The 19,586-nt window shown below is 53.2% G+C and overlaps 1 protein-coding gene across 5 annotated transcripts in view; it reads right to left on the minus strand.

Moving 5' to 3' along the window:
• Cdh22 (cadherin 22) overlaps nt 1–19,586 on the minus strand; it is a 124,086-nt gene that overhangs the window by 58,688 nt on the left and 45,812 nt on the right. For 4 of the 5 annotated variants that reach the window (XM_052723075.1, XM_052723070.1, XM_052723071.1 and 1 more), the window contains 2 exons: nt 10,134–10,676; nt 237–531 (listed from right to left, as the gene is read on the minus strand). In XM_052723075.1, coding sequence (XP_052579035.1) covers nt 237–531; nt 10,134–10,493 — 655 coding nt within the window. In that variant the 5' untranslated portion in view covers nt 10,494–10,676. Of the gene's footprint in view, nt 1–236; nt 532–10,120; nt 10,677–19,586 lie in introns of those variants that run through there. The other variant, XM_052723074.1, reaches the window with a different exon arrangement.

Consider the following 19,586-nt stretch of genomic DNA (forward strand, 5'->3'; position numbering starts at 1 on the left):
ATCTGAGCATTCAGCTGTCACTGAGTCCACAGACAGGCCGTGTCCACATGGGGGCCTGGGTGTACGGGTGCAGCTGAGGTCAAGTGTTGGCTTTTCCAGCTATGTCACTGGGAATGTGCCCTGCTCCTGTCTGTCCTCTGTGCCCTGGGGACAGCCACTCTGTCTCCCCTGTCCCTCCCAATCAGCTCATGCTTGGAGCATCCCCGCCCCAGGCCTCACCCATCCCCCCAGCCCACCTGTAGGGGACAGCTCAGCCACACTGCCAATGTAGGGGCCGTGTAGGAAGCGTGGCTCACTGTCGTTGATGTCCTGCACTTTGATGATGAACTCCGATTCGGGCTCCAGCAGGCGGTTGGTGGCGCGATCCCTGGCTTGAGCCCGGAGTGTGTAGAAGGTTTTCTGCTCCCGGTCCAGGCGCTCGGTGGCATGGATGTCACCTGTCAGCTCATCAATCAGGAAGATGGTCCCCGCACCCTCGCCAGAGATGGTGTACTTGATGGTGCCATCACCTTCATCAGAATCAGAGTGGATCTGAGGAGGTAGGAGGAAGGCAGGGTGGGTACTGGGGAAGGTGGAGGCTCTTCTCTGACACTGGCCCCCCCAGAGTCCCATGGGGGCCTGTTCCTAAGCACATCTCTCCTTCAACTGAACACAGAGGGGCACAGGCACAGCTTTACATCCTCCATGAACTCTTCACCTGGGATTCACCCTACCCTGACTGCACCCCACAATCTACCTTCCCTAGGCCCCCAAAACCATCAGCTTTAGATGATAACCACTACCCCACCCTACCCCTGCTCAAAACACTCCCATAGTTCCTGTTGCCTTTAAAATGAAGTCTGGGACAGCAGCTTGCTTAGCCCTGCAGCTCTAACTGTGTGCTCATGTATATGCCCGTGTGTGTGTGTGTGTGTGTGTGTGTGTGTGTGTGTGTGTGTGTGTGTGTGTGCGTGTGCATGTGCACATGTCAAGGCTTGTGGAAGAAGATGTCAGAAGACATCCTTAGGTGTCATCCACGGTGGTTTTACTTTATTTTTGAGACCATGGCTGACCAGCAAGCCCCAGGGATCTCTTTGTTCTAGCCCCCCAACTCTGGGATTACAAGCACAGGCCACCTTCATTGGCTCTTTTCTTTTTTTTTTGGTTTTTCGAGACAGGGTTTCTCTGTGTAGCTTTGCGCCTTTCCTGGAACTCACTTGGTAGCCCAGGCTGGCCTCGAGCTCACAGAGATCCGCCTGGCTCTGCCTCCCGAGTGCTGGGATTAAAGGCGTGCGCCACCACCGCCCGGCTATTGGCTCTTTTCAAATGTGGGTTCCGAGGAATCACATTCATGTCCTCATGCTTGCTCGCAAGACAAGCACTTTACCCTCTGAGCCACGCTCTAGTCCCGGAGCTCATGTCTTGAACACTCGTCCTTGCTTTTCTGCCTAGTGAAAATCCATCGGCCGGGCAAGGCTCTGCTCACTTGCCACCTGGCCTGGGAAGCTTTGCTGGGTCCCCCTCCAGGGTCTCTGAGTGCATCAAGCCATCATCATCATCATCATCATCATCATCATCATCATCATCACCATCATCGTCATCGCGTTCAGCCTTGCAGGATCACTGTTCGTGCGCTCTTCAGACCTCCAGGTGCACGTAAATGACACAGGCAGCTTTTACAGTGTGGCCCTGGCTCACCCGTTCTGGGGTGGGGCTTCCCAGTTCACAAACCCTGAGCTGCTCAGTGACCCACTTTGCACATTAGTCTCCCCTGGCTTCATTACGGGTCTCTGGAAATGGAAGGTGGGCCCGTGACTTGTCATTTTGTGGGGACCGGGAGTGGGAGCGGGGGGATGAGATTGCAGAGACACCTGTGCCCATCAGGCATTGTGCAGGGTAAGGAGCACATTTATCTAGATTAGAACCCTAGATAAGAACAAAAAAAAGATGAGAACAAACCCCATTCCAGCAAGTTTTGCTTTTCCCCCCCGTTTTCCTAGGGAGACCAGACCACTGGGAAGCCACCTGGCTTCCTGCGCTGTGCTCCCTGCGCTGTGCTCCCTCCCTGTGCTTCCCCACTCCATTCTAAAGCCTCTCAGAGGTCTCCAGAGGAAGGCAGAGACCGGCCTTGACTCCAGCATTATCTCCTGTGTGTCTTACATAAATCACTGTGCCTCTCTGAGCCTGCCACTGCATCTGTAGCATGGCTTGTCCTCCCAAAGGAGCTGGGTGGACAGTGCCCTAAGGCCCTCGCCAGCTGCCCAGCACCAGCAGCACAGGAGGCAGGATGCTGCCCGAGGACCAGGGCTGGAACCAGGTCCCACTGAGCGATGCATGTCCCCCATGACTACTGCGTCACCAAAAGGTCCAAAAGGCTGGGAGATGGGAGCAGAGAGGGACTATTTAGGGAAGGTATGGAGGCTTTTTGCTTTTTTAGCAACCACTGCAAATATACCTGTTGGTACTAGCTAAAACTTAGCCCTGCCTGAGACACATTAAGTATCTGACACACAGAAGCCATGATTACATTACACTAAGCATTCACTATTTATAACCGGGATTTTCCTCTGGTACTGCGAGGCACCAGACCCTGGGCTGTTTCCACTGCACTGGCATCTCTTGGGGTAGGAACCAGCAAGAGCCTGTTCTCTTGCAAACAGAAACACCTAAGGCTTCATCCTCCAATGCACAAATCTCCAAGCAGCCCTGAGCAGAAGAAAACCCATCTGGATTTTAGCTGCTGCTCCTCTCCAAGCCTCCGTGGAGATGGAGCATAAAGGAGACAGTCCCTACAGCACTTTTGAGGCCCAGCTGTGGCAGACTTCAGCCCCCTCATCCTCAGAACAGGTGCCAGAAAACTCATCAAGAGGAGGGCCCACCCAGCCACGCAGGAGGAGCCGGGGTGTAAATTCTGTGGTAGAACTTCGTGTCTGAAAGGTGGATCATAGAAGTGCCATTTGGAAGATTGAATGGCCCATAAACATTTTCATATTTCATTAGCCGATTAATGGGCATCTCTCTCTTTTTGGCGACTCTGCTGATTCTCAGCAGAAATTGTCGGGAGTAAATGGAGGCGTCTGGTGGAACCTTTCCGGGTCCCCGTCCTGTTATAGATTGCCCCAATTAATGCCCGTCCTGGGCTCCTTCTTCCTGTCCAGTTACTGTTAATAGATTTCTCATAAGTGGCTGGATTGTAAAAACCTCATAACTCAGTTTAATGCCCCCAATAAAATTATCTCAGATGTCGGCCCTGAATCATTGGCAGCTCCTGGGATGAGGGGGATCTGTTTCTGTTTGTATGTACTCTTTTATGACCTTTCCTTGGGGAGATACAGTGGGAAAAAGGGGGTATGACCTCTCTTAGGGTGCCTCTGTCCACTTCCCTTTTGACTCGGCATCTGCTTATTTGACCAGCAAACACTTGAGAGCAGCGTGATAGAAGAGATGAGACTGTGGGAGAATCATCTTCAATGGTGTCTGTCAGAGCCCCGTAAAAACGGCTATTGCATGTCTCGGATGAGGAGACAGTGCACACAGACAGATGTGATCTCGGTCACGTGGCCCAATGTGGAAGCTAAGCTTGGTGTTGGAGCTATGGTGGGTTCATTTTGCCCTTCTGAGTCCTGATTCCCCATCTGAGGCATTCAAGCCTCTTTACTTGGCACAGTAAAGATTACACAAACACTCGGGTCTGGAGAGATGGCTCAGTGGTTAAGAGTATTGGCTGCTCCTCCCAAGGACCGAGGCTCAATTCCCAGTAACCACATGGCAGCCCACAACTGTAACTCTAGTTCCAATGGCTCCAACTCCCTCACACAGACATACATTTGGGCCAAATACCAATACACACAAAAATTAAGTGAATAAAGGAAAAAAGATTCAATGAACACATGTTGGCAATGACCCAAGCCCCTGGCCATGGTGGCCTCCTTCCCTCTCTGTATCCTGGAGCTCTGTGATGTACAAGGTCTCAGATCCCTTGACGTTTTACTTTTCTTCTTTCTTTCTTTTTTTATTTTTTATTTTGAGATATGGTCTCAGGTAGCCCAGGTTAGCCTCAAACTCACTAAGTACCTGAGGATGACCTTGAACTCACGATCTTCCTGTTTCTCCCACTCCCCAAACCCAGTGTTGGTATAATAGCCCAGCATCCTGGTATTTTCCCTTGGACCTCCTCCCCACTCCCAATGAGGAGTGGGGAGGAGCGAGTGGAGCCCAGCATTGATGTCATCAATGTTCTGTGAAGTGTGACCTAGCCCTCACATTGGGGACCAGTAGCTGTTCCCCGGGGACTACAGGGTCAGACTGCCAATCAGCCCAGAGGGGGAGGAGCTAAGAGCTCAGAGCTGTGGAGCTGGGCAGGGCTACATCCTGGCTCAGCCCTAGAAGACACTTCAATCCCCAAGATTCAAGATCCATTGCAGCTGGGGGTGGAGGTATGCCGCTCTCATTTATAGAGCGCCTACTGTACTGCTCCTGCTGCAGGCTCTCAGCACACAGCATGCAGATGTCTTTGCATGCTCCAAGTGAAGACACCAAGGTGGGCCCGGGTCCACTGAACTCATGAGTGCTGATCTGTCTTCCAGCAGCCTCAGGAAGGTCAATCAGTCAGCTCACAATGTCCCCGGTAGAGGATGGGGGGCAAGGGGAGGAGCCACTGGCTGGGTCTCCGACGCCGGTCTTTGCCCTGCAGTTCTCCCTGAGTCTCAGTTCTACCATTTGGAAAAAGACCTAAAATCACACATCGGAAAGGATGATGGGTGTGAAGTCAGGAGCAGCGCACACCAACTCCAGCTTTGCCTCCAGCCTGCTACTGACTGGCCCGGTGAGTGGCGGCCCTTTTCAGAGCCTCAGCTTTCTCATCTGCAGCCACATGGGACTGCCATTGCTATCAACAGGTCCTGCAGATTCATAAGATAACATAAGCAAGCTCACAGCACACAATAGGTTCTTTTTTTTTTTTCCTTTTTGGTTTTTGAAGACAGGGTTTCTCTGTGTAGTTTTGGTGCCTGTCCTGGATCTCGCTCTGTAGACCAGGCTGGCCTCGAACTCACAGAGATCCGCCTGGCTCTGCCTCATGAGTACTGGGATTAAAGGCATGCGCCACCAGCCGCCCGGCCACAATAGGTTCTTACTGTGGATCAACATCCCTTTCCTGTCTCTGAACTCAGGAAGGACTGGGGGAGGGTTGTCTAACTCACCCTCCCCACCTTCCTACACAGGGATCAACCACAGATATCGCTACTCATTGGAGGCCTAGAGGCCATCATCTTCCAGTGCCTTTTCAGTCCAAAGCACCTCCAGGAAGCCCTATCAGACATGGCCCACGTGGTGGAAGAGCCCAGGCCCTCCTCCATGCACAGACTTCTCCCTGCCACACTCCCCCCCGCAGCTCTTCAGTGTTGTGCTTGGGTGTCCCAGGCACTGTGGCCTGGGGCACTGGAGAGGTTGATTTGCTGGGCCTGAGCTCCTCAGGCTGGCTGTGCGCTAAGACACTAATGGTGCCTGCGGAGAAAATGTGGGAGCTGAGTGTGCACGCTTGTGAGTGAGTGTGTATGCTTCAGTGCACACTCAGTGTGAGATCAAAATTTCCTGGAGGGCACAGCGGAGAGTTCATTCTCTTTTTCACAGTGGTGCCCAACACAGGGCTTGATAGGAAACACATTGAACATGTGACTAAGGACATTCACTGTCTCTAGAATTTCCTACCTGCCCGGGATTTCTGGATCCGTCTGCCTTCTCTTCCATATTCCTATCAAGGTGCCACATTCGAGCCTGAAGTTCAAGAGTCACCCACTTCCAAGGGGAAGAAGAGAGTTTTCTCACCTCTCAGTCTCAGGTGGAGGATAGTTACAGGCCTCTTAGGGTGCTCTAAGCACACAATACCAAAGACTTCAGCATGACCTCTGCCTGCTACATCCTCCTCCCACAAACTCCCCAGTACATTCTATTCTCTCCTATTATACAGACAGGCAAACTGAGGCCCAGAGAAGGTGTGCATCCTACCTGAAGCTACACAGCTCACAGCGGGCAGTTACAAAGCCAGTGTGACACGATGTCCCTGTTCTTACTACCACACCCAGAGTGGCCTGTTTCTGAGGAGGAACCCCCACGCCACCTCATCCCCAACCCCTAGCCCTCTATCATAAACAACAAAAACATGAGCACGATGGTGCCTCGTCCCAGGGGGCTGCAAATGGGATTTACGGGGCCATTAATTACTTCCTCCTAATTAATTCAAAATTAAATGCGAGCAGAGGTAGGGTTTCCTTATTAAAGACAATTAAACGGACAGCGAGGCTATGCAAACAGAACGAGTCTAGGATTTAAACAGAAAGCAAATCAAATAAAGAGCCTCCCGCTCGCCCCCCCCCCACGAATGCAAGGGGTCTGCTCACGCAGGCACAACTCGTAAACCAAGAGTTCATCAATTTTCTTTAAATATTAGCAACTTAATTAAATCCACTCTCCTCCCTACTCTAATCCTGCCGTATATCTAAAATAGATCTCACCGCCCACAGGAGTTGGTCATAAGTGCTGACCCCATAATTCTGTCTTTTTTTTTTTTAAATGTAAAATCCTACAAAATCCACATTCGACTGACAGGAGCCTCGGGGGAAATTACAGTTCAGAAAGGGGATTAGTCAAAGTACCCAGATTTTATGGAAATGCTGGGAGGTTGCTTTGGGGGGGCGTGTTTGAGAAGGTGAGAGGAGGTGGCTGGGATGCCCACCGGGCAGGGCTGTGCAGGGAGCTGTTGGGGGGGCCTCAGAGACAAGCTAATGACTGCAGGGCCTGGTGGTTCCTGTGGGTGCTGACAGGAGCCTGGCGGTGAGTGATGGAGAAGGCGGTTGTGAAATCGGCTACCGTTGGGCACACGGGGTTCACTGCCTGCCTCTGTTGCTAAGCTACCTTTAGAATTCGACAAGGACTGATGCTCAGAGTGACTCCCTGGGGTGGGGGACCAGAAAGCAGCGATTTCACTGGAACCATGGAGAAGTCCTTTCTCCTGGCAGATCGAGGGGTGTGGCATGACGGGAACGCACACACACGTGTGTGCACACACTCGGGTACTGTATGCGTGGGTTTGGCTGGCTAGGGACAGGTGGCTCAAAAAAAAAAAAAAAAAAAAAAACCACCCAAAAAAACCCAAGCTCACATTCTCAGGATTGACAGCTTCCCTCCAATGAGTGATGGGAAGCTAAGATGTGCTTGGGACCGAACGCAGGGGTTACTAGAACTTGGGTATTTGAATCTGGTTCCAGTCCGCTCACTGGTCACTCACTGGTCTCTCCTTGTTCCCCGCACAGCACCTTCGGGAGGTGGCCTTGGCAGCAATGGGGCTGAGCTCTATGCAAAGGGCATGGAGGAGACTGGCAACCCACAGCGGTGATGGAGACCTGTCCAGTGGATGGGCCAGCACAGTGCTGTATCACAGCAGATGCTTAACATGAATTCTAGACTTGAAGTGGTGTCTGGATACCTGTGGCTTGCCTGATCCTATATCTGTGTTGTCATTTGGTCTTGGTACAAATTTCTCCATCCCCAGGCCTCAGTTTCCCCCTTTTTACAATGAAAGGATTTATTAGGGACCCCTTTTGACAACAAATTGTGGTTCAAGGTGACGGCATGAGGTTTACTCATGCTGTTGAGACCCCAAAAAAAACTGGCCACGCAAAGACGCAAACAGCCAGTTAGTGGCTCCACTTCCTATTTAACTGGCTCCATTTCCTGGTTTTAGAGTCTGAGTGGCTGGCTGGGTGCCCCTTGCAGAGAATCCAGCTCTTGGGCCATTGACTACCTGGGCCAGTCACCCTATCTGGCTTTAAGCTGACATTTGAGTCCTCTGGGGCCTCTTTGAGGACCTCAGGCATGTCCAAGTTTTTGTCTAAGCCTTCCAGGTCTGGACCCTCAGCCTCGGGCTAGCTTTGTCTCCCTGGGGCATTAGAAACTACAACAACAGCTTGGTGAGGTGTTTGCCACGCAGCATAAGGTTCTGAGCTTGATCCCAGAATTCGAATAAAAAGCCAGGCATGGTACTATGCTCTTGTAATCCCAGCTCAGGGGAAGCAGAGACAGGCGCATCTCCAGGGCTCACTAATCAGCCAGCCCAGGCTCCTTCATAAGTTCCAGACCAGTGAAAGACCCTGTAACAAAGGAGGCAGACAGTTTCAAAGTGTGACAGCCAAAGTTGTCCTCTGGCCTTCCAACACTCAAGAAGCTGCAGGGGCAGGCCCTAGCAGATGCCCCTGTCCACTCCAGGTCTCTTGCCCTCTCTGCCCTTCGTTTCTCTATCTACAAAAAGAGAAACGCTTTTTACCTTACACGTGGGCGATTAAATACTTTATATGAGGGTAATAAAGAGGAACCAAGACAAACAAGCCCTGGGCTAAGTGCTTTGTGGGTTCCGTTTTCTTTCTTAATCAAGAACCTGGGCACAGGGGCTCTAAGATCTTGTGTACAGATGAAGAGAGAGGTCTGGGTGTGTGTAAAGATTGGGGTTCAAGGCTATGTGGGGAGCAGGTTAGCCAGAATAAGCTTCCAGAGCTTGCATTCTTAGCTACCAGACCCCCAAGTACTTGCTCCTCCTCTGCTGGCCTGACAAGGAGTTGGCAGTCTCTGCTCTGCCACTAAGCTGCTGGGCCATCCTAAGCAAGGCCTGCGTCTGCCTAAGTGCTGTCTGTCGGATCCAGGCTTTGCTCAACCGTGGGGACCTCCTTCAGCCCATGCATGGAGGGTGGCGGTTGAGCGGAACTCCTGTGTCAGGATCCAGCGTTTCCTACACACAAACCCACAGGTTTACACGCATTTTTCCTGCCACTGTTGGGGCTAGTCTCCGAGCCTCAGATCTGCGCCGGCCAGATCTCAGGTTCAGGTAGCACACATGTGCTCTTGAGGTGGAGTCCCACTGCCAACCAAAATGTGCTGGCAAGCTGATGGCCTGAACAAAACCCAGAGAACCAGTCCCAGGTACCACCTTCATCCGATGCTTTGTCCATGACCATCTCTGCTTCACCGGCTCCACTTTTGGCAAATCTCCAAACAAACCATGATCTCCAGGCTTCTGAGTCTACACAGGTTGCAGCCTCCTTTCATCAGCTTGGTGAGCTCCTACTCCTACGCTAAAACCCAGCTCAGGTTTTTTTTTTTTTTTTTTTCCACCATGAAGCCAGCCAACAATCCCATTTAATCGGTGCCTACTGGCTTCCAGGGCTGGTTTGTGAAGATTTTTACACCTCAGGGTGTGTGTGATGTGTAAAATCTTAGAGAGCCGTAGATAGCAGGAGTTGGATCATGCTACTATGTCCCCAGTGGCACACCCAGGCCTCATGAGGAGCAGGCATGGAAAGGATGGACACCAGTCCTCACTTCCTTACAGCCCCAGAGCCCCAGTCTTCAGCCAGGTTGACCAGCATTTGCTCAGAGTTTGAGAAGGCAGCTTTCATTCATTCTTTTTCTTTCACTCACTTATTCACAGAACGGTGTGTGACCATCATTGGTACCAGACACTGGGGACTTCATGGTGAGCAAACTGCTTTGTTGAGAGGCATGCGTCAGTTGTACAAGCAAGCCAACACATGTAGAAGGAGAGATAAAGGGACCTTAGGGGTGAGTGCACAGGTGTGTGTGTGTGTGTGTGTGTGTGTGTGTGTGTGTGTGTTTGTGTGTGTGCCCGTGTCCTAGCCTGGTGTAGTCAGGGAGGGCTTCTCTGAGAAAGCAGCATTTGAATTGAGATGTGTAGTGAGTGTCAGGTACCTGGTAGGAGGAGGAAGGAGCAGGGAGGAGAGGAGACAGCTTGTGTAGAGGGGCAAGGGACACCAGGAGAGTGACAGTGTGATGGAGGCACAGCCACACAGGACTCCAGCTCTGCAGAGAGCAGGTTCAAATTCAGGTGTGACCCCAGGTAAGTTACTGAGGTCCAGGAAAGTGGTACGGTACACCTGGACATGATCAGATCTGTGAACTAACTGGATGCCCCACAGTACCAGGGCATGAGCTGGGCTCCCCTCACTGTATCTAAAGTGGAAAGGTAGGGGGCTGTGGAGGGAGCATGGGGCAGGAGATAGCTGGAAGCGAGAGGGGACAGGGACTACCAATGGGTGTCCCCAGAGTTGGGGCTGGACAGTGGGCCCCACTTTACCTTGCCCACGTACAGGGGTTCTGTCCCTGTGTACTCCTCGACCACGAAGAATTGGTTCCACACCCAGCCACGCTTCACTCGGCCTGCGCCCAGCTGGTTGTCCTGCTGAGTCCCCGGTGACGAGGAGGATGGGCCAGGGGTGCTTGCGGCCCACAGGTGCCCCAGGAGCGGCAGCAGCAGCAGCAGCAGCAGCACAGGAGATAGCGCAGCCCCTGCCCGGAGCACCCCGTCGGGCTGTGGCCTCATTCTTGGCAGCGCGGGCCAGGCCCCGGAGCATGGATGGGAGGCACCGCAGCGCTGCTGCGTCACATGGTGACCTGAGCCGCGGGGATGCTGGGCTGGACTGGGAGGGGGCGCGGCCGCACCGGGGCATGGACACCTGGTCCTGGCCCGCGCCCCCCTCACTGAGGCCCTTGGCCCAGTCAACAGGCAGCACAGGTGCTGCTCCCGAGTAGGGCTTGTGCCATGGTCTCTGTGTCCAGACGATGTGGTCAGTGGGGGCCAAAGGACCTTGAAGTTCTTCTGGGACTAGGCATCATCCAGATCCATTGGGAACCTGTGGGATAAGAGAGGAAACATGGGATAGGGTTCTGTCTGAGGGCAGGCTGCAACCGTCTTCACTGGTCTTGCTGTAACTAACTAAACACCTGGGTGTCTAGCCCTTGTAAGAACACACGTGATAGGGACATTGATGGCCCACCAGGTAGTAGGCCAGCTGGCCCCCAAGCCCTAACCTTTTCCTAAGACCCCTGCTCCCCATCCCTCAACTCCTCCAGCTGCTGCTCCAGCCCTCAGGCCCCCAAGCAGACTCAGTGGTGGCCTGCCTCGTTCTGCTGCTGAGTTCTCTAGCACAGTGGGATCCTCTGGAGTCCCCACAGAGGCAGCTTCTAGAAGGGCTCCCAGAGCTGGAAGCTCCAGGCCTCCAGAGTGCGGCCTGGGGCTGTTCCTTAGTTCTCCCCAGCAGCAGGAGACCCAGGGGAAGCCTGTCGGCAGCTGCCACCTCCATAGCCCTTGTGGGAAGGGATTCCTAGAGTCCTAGAGGGTCTTGCTTGGAGCACCCCAAGTGACTCTGGGTAGACACATCCCCTGAGCTGGTGTCTCCACTCCCCCCCCGCTCAGCCTTCCCGTCTCCTTCCCACCCTACCCCCCAGCACAGGCTGGCTGTAGATCCATCATCTAGTCTTCCCTCTGATTCTGCTCTCAGCAAGGGAGGATCTGAGACACTCACGCCTACTGGAGCCATAATGAGGAATAATGGCCTAATGTGGGCGTTTGTGGGACGGCCAGGCTTCTACCAGGAATTTCAGGTACAGAGAAGAATTTCAGGTACAGTTCAGCTCTGTTCAAGAACTTCCTTCTACTGGCCTCAGCTCTGAGCCAGGCTGAGTCTAGCTGCTAGGAACCAAGGTAGATAAGCCCATAGTCCAGTGTGGGCAGGAGAAAAGAGTATCCCACAACACGTGGGGCATGTGGCCAGTGTTGGGAGAAGACAGACAGAAGACTGAGGGGTGTGAATGTTTGGAAGGGAGAGCAATCAGGGCAACTTCATGGAGGAAGAGGCCCCTGAGCAGCTGGGAAGGAAGGGGTGGTGTTTTGAGTGCAAGCTAGTTTACAAGGGGTACAGTAACAGTGCGGAGGGCGTGGCTGGGCAGCGGGCAGGGGTGGGGCCATCTGGAGGATGAGGAAGCACTCTAATGGTTGGGATGGGAAATGTGAACCACCTCCTTTGAACAATGGAGAGTCTCGTGCTATCATGTGACATGAATTGCAGCCCTGGGAGCTGGGGTGACAGATGTGACTCCCCAAGTTCTCAGCGCTGGGGTCTCCAGGGTGAGTTGAAGGGTTGCAGATGATAGCCCTAGGTGAACAGCCACAGTGCACAGGAACACAGGGAACATGCTGTCCCCTCTGCCCCTCTAGGCCCTTCCCAGATCCAACCCAGATCTAGGCCCTGTGGCTCCTCTGCAAGCAACTCCCTCCATAGACCCTGCCCACCCATTCTGTGCCCTGTGTATGACTTTCACCACCCAGGTGTCCCCGCTGTCTCTGCTACGCTATTGCCTTGGGGAACCTGGCTCCGATTCCTCCTCAATGATGGCCTGGCTGGTCGTAATGAGGCTGGAGTTATGGGTGAGGAGGGGGTGCCCTCCGAAGATTTCATTTCCTGGAGCTTATGAGTTCCCTGCATGTGCCTGCCTGGGGAACTGTTCCCCTGGCTCCAACGGGCAGTTGCAGGGCTGCATGGTGCTGCAGCAATGTGTGTGGGGGGGAGGGGGCAGGGATGTGTGGTGCTGCAGCAATGTGTGTGGGGGGGAGGGGGCAGGGGTGTGTGGAGTTGGGGACTGGAGATTACAGGGAGGCTGGGGCCACTTGGTGGGTGTGGGCCGGGGGAAGCTCTCCCAGCGCTTGCAGGCACTGGGCTGCCCCTGGCTCTCTCTCCTCCTTCTTTCATTTCTTTGTTTATAACACCTCCCGTAATGGGGAGCAGCACCCTGGGAGTCAATCACTCGTTCATTGATCAAGTAGTACTGTCGAACACAATCTAGGAGACAGAAAAGAATCTCATTCATTCATTCTCTCACTCATTCAGTACACTTTTAACATCTGTGTGAGGCAGCAGGATGGAACCAGTTACTAGGAGAGAGGAACACGGCTTCTGGTTGTTCCTTTACTCTCTCCATAAATATTTACCAGCACTTCCCTGATACCAGCTCCCTCGTGGGGCGCTGGGGACACAGCGATAAACAGAGACCAGGCCTTCAGGGAACTGACCGTCGGGTATGTGGGGAGGGGAGCAGAGCATAAAGGACTCAATCCACAGCCTCATTTCGAGTATTAAGAGTAGGGATGGAAAGAAGGTAAAACATGGCGGAAAGGCTGGAAGGAGTGGAGAATTATGGGTAGGGGTGGGGGTGGGGTCTCAGAGGAGGGATTGAGAATGGCTGAGACTAGAAGGGTGAGGGGAAGCCAGACACAGAGCAGCGATATGTGCCAAGGTCCTGAGGCTGGAGTGGGCAGAGGTTCACCTGAAGCCCAGTCGCTAGGGGGTTTTGTGTATGTGGAACTGGGCACGAGGTGGGGGTGTGCACTTGGCGGGACCCTGCTGAAGCCTGCACTCAGACTCCTACTTCAGAGTTGAGTTCTGAAGTGCTACCCGAAGGTTGCACGAGACTACCCAGGCCAGAGCAAACCTTGAACCCGGGACTTGGACTCTCCTTGGTACAAAGGGAGTGGGAAAGGGCACCCCTTCAGCGGGATGACACCCCCACCGGGTGCACATGGTAGGAGGAAGCTGACCCTTTGTGCACACTCACCCCAGGACCCTGCCTTCCATCCTCCCTTCCTCTGACCTGGCCCTTTGTACCTCAGCCTCCAGGCCCTCCCTCCAGCAACTGGCCAGCTTCCCTGGCTGCCTGCCAGCTCCTTGCACTCAGCACAGTCTGCCAGGGCCGCAGCAGCCAGACCTCCTCCCTCCTGCCCTGTTTCAGCTTTGCCCGAGGGCCCCGACAGGACCCTGCCCTGGCATTCTGTCTGACCAGGAGGACAGCAGTGGAGGCTCCATCCCACTCTCCTTGGACTCTGTGTGAGCCTCTGGCCACGTCGGTGGCCTTCCCCTGGCCATGGAGCTCAACTTCCTGCACGAAGCTGTTTAACCCCAAGGGAGATTAAGAAACTGAGTCCTGGCCCAGGCTCCGTGGATGCTGGCCTTGCCTTACCTGCTCTTCAGCCTGGCCTGTGCAGTGCATCCGTCCATTCAGGGTGCATGCGCATACACACCGGTTTCACACCGGGCACCCTCATATGTCACAAAGGTCATGAGACTCTGCTAGTCACTGATCTGGGCTCAGCAGAAATAAACAGACACCTTGCTTTGTGAAGAGGAAAGACAGGCGTGAGCAGTGGACATGTCTGACATGTTTGGTTTTGTTTTTGAGGGCCGCTGTGGGGGTTGGGGACTTAAAGGAGGGCTCCGGTCATTGTGAAGAATTAAAACAGAGACTGGGATCAGTTCCTTAGGAGACAGTGTAAGTGAGCGACCCCAAAATCCTTGTTTCTGGCTTGCCCTTCACCCTTCACGGCACCTTCATCACATCCTTGGACTTCCCAACCTCTAGGACCATGGACGGAAACATACTGTTGTAAGGTTTTTGTTTGTTTGTTTTGAGACATGTCTCACCCTGTAGCTCTGGCTAGCCAGGAACTCACTATGTAGACCAGGCTGGCCTCAAACTAACAGATCTACCAGTCTCTGCCTCCTGAGTGCTGGGATCAAAGTCCTGTGTCACTGCGCCTGGCTACCTCTTTTATTTATAACCTATTCAGTCTCCAATATTCTGTTATAATAACAGAAAACTGTATTAGATGATGGTCAAGTGTTACAGAGAAAACAAGGCAGGGTAACAGGGCTGGGGAAGTATTTATGCATTCTGTGTCATCTATCCATCTATTTATCTGTCATCTATCAACTTATCAATCATTTTGAATGATAATTTGTACAGAGTGCGCTGGGGAAGGCCTTGCCATTTGGATGCTACTTGAAAAGAGGTCTGTTCAGGCAGAGAGGGGATGCCATAAAACTACTGTGAGTATGCTGGCCCGAGGTAGAGAGGCAAGAGCACAGGCCCTGGAGACCAAGCCTGTTGGAAGTGAGAGACTATCGGGGAGCCTGGTGTGGTAACATGGGCAGCAGGTGGGGACAAAGGGCATGGAGGTAGGGGTGCCGAAACTGTGGGATCTCTCCAGTTTTTACTGGGAGACGGGACCCTAGGTAGGTTTGAGCACAAGAGTATGGCTGGCACACACTGACACAGACACACACACGTGTGCACATGAGAGTGTAAGCGGGTGCTGAGAAGCATGGCTTGACAGTGGGAGGTATTGACAGGTCTGAAAGGGGGGTGCATGTGGCCTGCACGGCACAGTGAGGTTTCCTCTGGTGGAGCTGAAGAGACTGTGAGAAGAGAGGTACGAGGAAAGGGGGAGGCTCATGAGGCCGCCTCACAGTCGCATCTGGATGCAGCGTGTCAGCATGTTGGTTGGACAGCTGGCAGCCTATGGAAAGCAGCGCTGTGCTGCACTGGGGTCAGGTGCCCAGGGTTGAGCTCCAGCTGTAGGGTGAGCTTGAGTTTCGCACAAGGAATTCAGGTGAGTCAAGGAGCAGGCAGCGTAGCTAGAGAGGAAGGACCAGCAAGGACACAAGGGGTTGTGGTCTGCCTCCGGGTTGCCATAGGGAAACCACTGTCCAAAGGGGAGAGCTGTCCACCCATCCGTCTGTCCATCCAGCTGTCCATCCATCCATCCGTCCATCCATCCATCCATCCATCCATCCATCCATCCATCCATCCATCCATCTATCCTTTCATTCATTCAGTCAGCCATTCATTCATTCATCTACTCATTTAACTATTCATCCATCCACTCATCCATCCAATCTATCTATCTAGTTACCCACTCACCCATCCATCATCCATCCATCCATCCATTCAGCCATATGTACATTAATCATCCATCTATCCATTCTTCCCCAAACTCTCTGAACACCCCCTAACAAGCCAGACAGGGAGCTCAAGATTCCTGGAACGATGGTGACATAAAGATACACTCCTTCCCTTAAGAAGTCCCCATCTGGGTGCTCGAGCACTCTCCCAGCATTTTCCTTGCACTGGGGAAATGTTCCGCTTCCCATTTATCTCTTCAGCAGTATGTACTGAGTGTTGACTGTGAGCCAAGCCCTGTGGGTTAGACACCCCGGGATGAGAGGCAGAGAGCATTTAGAAGAAATAAAAAGCAAGTACAGCAAAGCATGGAGATCAGGCCACGGGGAGCGGAGGATTCAGGCGTGGGTGGGAGGGGAGGCAAGAAGTCACAGAGAGAAAGAGACCGGGCAGAGGAGCCTGAGGACAGGAGCAGGGGCCGTGGACATGGCAGCCTGGCTGGGCCTTGCGGTGACTAGAAAGGGTGGTGAGGAGTAAAACGCCGCCGCAGCTGGCTGGGAAGCGCTGGCTGGACTTCTGTCCTTCCTTGTTTCTGTTTGTTTCAACACCCACTCTTACGGGGGGCCTTGTGTGAGCGGCCTCTGCTCTGTGAGCAGTGACTAGTGTACACCAGTAAGAGCCCCCTTCCTCCTCCCCACCGGTAATTGGTTTACGGAGTGTCCTATAACACAATTCTGGTCAATAAAATATAAAGGGCTATCTTCTGGGAAGCTTCTTGGAAAATATTTCTATTAGTTAAAGGGGATGCCTTAAGGAGAAAGTTTTTGTTTTCTGAGTGTGAGGAGGTGATGACTGGAGCCACAGCAGCCATTTGGGAATGGTAAAGAGAGCTATTCCAACTTGGAAAGTTCTCCTAAGAAAAGAGGGACAAATTTGTGCCTAATGGTGTTGTGGAACCACTACGTTAACCTGCCCTGGTTTGGGGTCCAGGTCTAGTGCTTGCTTCCTCTAGATTCTCATTCTCCCTTCCCCAGAACACCCTTAGATCGGTCTAGTTGAGTCTACCTAGACATCTTAGACTTGCTGTCCATTGTGAGGACAAGCTTCTAAGCACCAGAGACCACACTCATTTCCAGAGTGAAGCACACATTGGGGCCTGGGAGGGACTCAGGAGAGGCTTGCTCCAGAGTTCAGCCACCGCCTGGGAGAAGGTGACCTTCCCTAGCACAAAAGAGCTCTGACTCGGCTGTCCTCAGCTCTGCCTCTACTCTGGGCATAACCATTGCTACTATGCTATTTCTGTCCATCCGCATTCTGCCGTAGTGGCCGGCACGTCCTGTCTGGATTCCTCAGGACCCTGGCACTGCCACTGCCGAGGCGAGAGTGCCAGTTCTCCTTTGTCATCTGGCTGTCTCCCTGGGGACAGACAAGGGCTTTTCCTGCCTGTTTGACGTTTGTCTCCCAGTCGACGATTCTCCCAGGAGCCAGGAGCGGTCTGGGCACAGTGACTTCCAGACAGGACAAAGTAGAAGAGACTTAATGTGCAGCCTGGGGCTTGTCACATCAGACTGCTCCTCCAGACTCCCGGTCATCTCCCAGCCGCGGCCGGAGGAGTAGGGTCAAACCCTTAGCACCCCTGAGGCCACCTGACCAGGCTGGGGCCTGACTTCTGGCTGTTGCTGCACTTGGAGGGGCCTGGGTACCCCACTGTTTCTCTGAGCCTCACTGTTCTTGTCTGCAACTGGGGGTGGCTGTGCTGACCTTAGGCGGACCAGGTTGGATGCGGAGGTTGATGCTGGAGAGAAAGCTGGTGTTGATCAGTAGTGTTGGAGGGCCAGCAACACCTGCTTCTGCTCACCTGCTGACTTCCCTCGGGCTCCTATTACACACCAAGTATCCTGGCTGGAAAAGAGGCTCGGAGAGGACTGTCCAGACATAAGTGTCCACACACTTATTCATCAATTCGCTCACACATTGTGTGAACAATTGCTAGCCAGGCCCACATGTGACGGATGTTGGGGGTCCTGTGCCAAGGGGAGTGGAGACAGGATTTGGTTGACACAGTGGAAGGCAGCTGCCTGAGCCCTAGGGAGGGGCTGGTGTTTGGGGCAGGGGGATGGTCACTCATTCATTCCCTTGTTCCTTCCCCTGGCATGGCAGACTCACTAGTGTCCTCTCTCCATGCCCTCCTGGCTCCCAGGGCTGCCAGTGGGCACTTTGCCTGCCAGGCTGGCACCTGTCTGCCCTATCCAAGTCCCAAGGGCACTATGCCTGCTGGATCCTGGACCTGGAGCACATAGTGTCCAGCTGCAGCCTGCTCCCTGGGGGACATTATTTCCACCAGCTTAGTTCTCATCCTTGGGGAGGATGGGTCCCAGTGCCCTCAGCAGGAGCAGTGAGGCATGGAGGGTGCTGGGCCGGCCATCCTGTGCCTGCCTCCCTCTTGGAACCCCGGGTAGAAGGCAATGCAGTGCTGTAAACAAGAAGCCAGCTGGTACAGCCCTCAGGAAGCTTGCTAGACACGGAGCATGAGCTTGGGCAGCGCTAGATACGTGTGTTGCCAGAGCAGGGTCGCATCCCCAGCACTGGAGCTGCTGTGGGATCAGGGTCTTCCTGGACTTCTCAGCTTGGAAGCCAGATGTACCCAGTGAGGAAAGATGGGAGATAGGGAGGTGAGACCAGAGCTGGATCCCTCACCTTCCGTCACAACATACCTCACATGTGCAAAGGCCGCCCAGGGTCTCAGACACCTCATCTAAGCAGCGGAGCATGCTCTGGGGCACCATCAATGAGTTCAAAACCTCCCCGGCCTCTTTCTGTGGAGTCAAGCTGGGTTCATCTGTCTCCATGTAGGTCACAGGCTTTGTCTGCTCCTTGGGAGGTGGCCACTGCTTTTTCAGGTAAGGAAACTGAAGCACAGAGAGGTTGTGTGACTTGCCCAGGTCACACCCTGACTTGCTGTGGAGCCTAGATTTGAACTCTGATCTGTTGCATCTAAAGCTCAGACTGTTGGCCACTACACATGTGGCCACCCCCTCAGGACCCAGGCTTACATTCTCTACACATCATCACTGCCTGGTGCCCATCTCTAGGTACAGATATGCTGGCTATGCTCTGGATCTGAAATTCCTGCTAGGTGCTCACGCATGGAAGGCTCCAACCCCAGTGAGGAGGTGGCCAGAGGTGGGGGCCTTGGGGGATGATTGGACCGAGTGCTCTGACCTCATTAGTGACCAACCATTGCTAGATTAACTCAGCGGGCTGTGGGGAAAAGGCAGGTCACTGGGTCTTTGAAGGACATTGTTATGGAATATTTGTGTACACTATAAAGATGCGTCTCTGCCTAAAGCACCTTCTGATTGGTTTAATAAAGAGCTGTGCAGCCAATAGCTAGGCAGGGGAGGGATAGGCGGAATTTCCGGGAAAGAGAGAGGAAGAGGAGAGGAAATCTAGGCGCGTGGAGATGCCAGGATTTGCAGAGGGAGTTGGACATACAGTACAGAGGAGAGGTGACCGAGGCATGAGGCAAAAACATAGACTAACAAATACAAGTTAATTAAGTTATAAGGGCTAGTTGGGGAAAAGCCTAAGCTAAGGTCAAGCTTTCATAATTAGTAATAAATCTCCATGTTACTGGGGAGCTGGTGGTCCCACAAAGGAAAGTCTGACTACATTTGAGAAAGCTTGCTGCAGGACAGACTTTCCTTCTGTCTGCCTGGTTGTTTCCTTATTACTGCATAGTGAGTAGCTTTGGTTCACCACCCTTTCCCTGCCGTGACACTCTGAACCAGTCTACCATGGCCAAAAAAGCCTTTGAGACCCTGAGGCAGACCTTTGCTCCTGACAGCAGACCTTCCTAAGTGTTCCGTCACATCCGTCACGGCAGCAGGATGCACTGACCAATAGCAGCTAACCTGACATTGCTGTTTAGGATGCTCATGTGCTACGGGATGGTCCTTCTGTATACTGTGCATATGTATTTCTCTCATTGGTCGATAATAAAGTTGTTTTGGCCTATGGCAAGACAGGAT

The sequence above is a fragment of the Peromyscus californicus genome, unplaced genomic scaffold (assembly GCF_007827085.1).
Source record: "Peromyscus californicus insignis strain IS unplaced genomic scaffold, ASM782708v3 Scaffold_7__1_contigs__length_154581171, whole genome shotgun sequence".
NCBI classification, from domain to species: domain Eukaryota; kingdom Metazoa; phylum Chordata; class Mammalia; order Rodentia; family Cricetidae; genus Peromyscus; species Peromyscus californicus.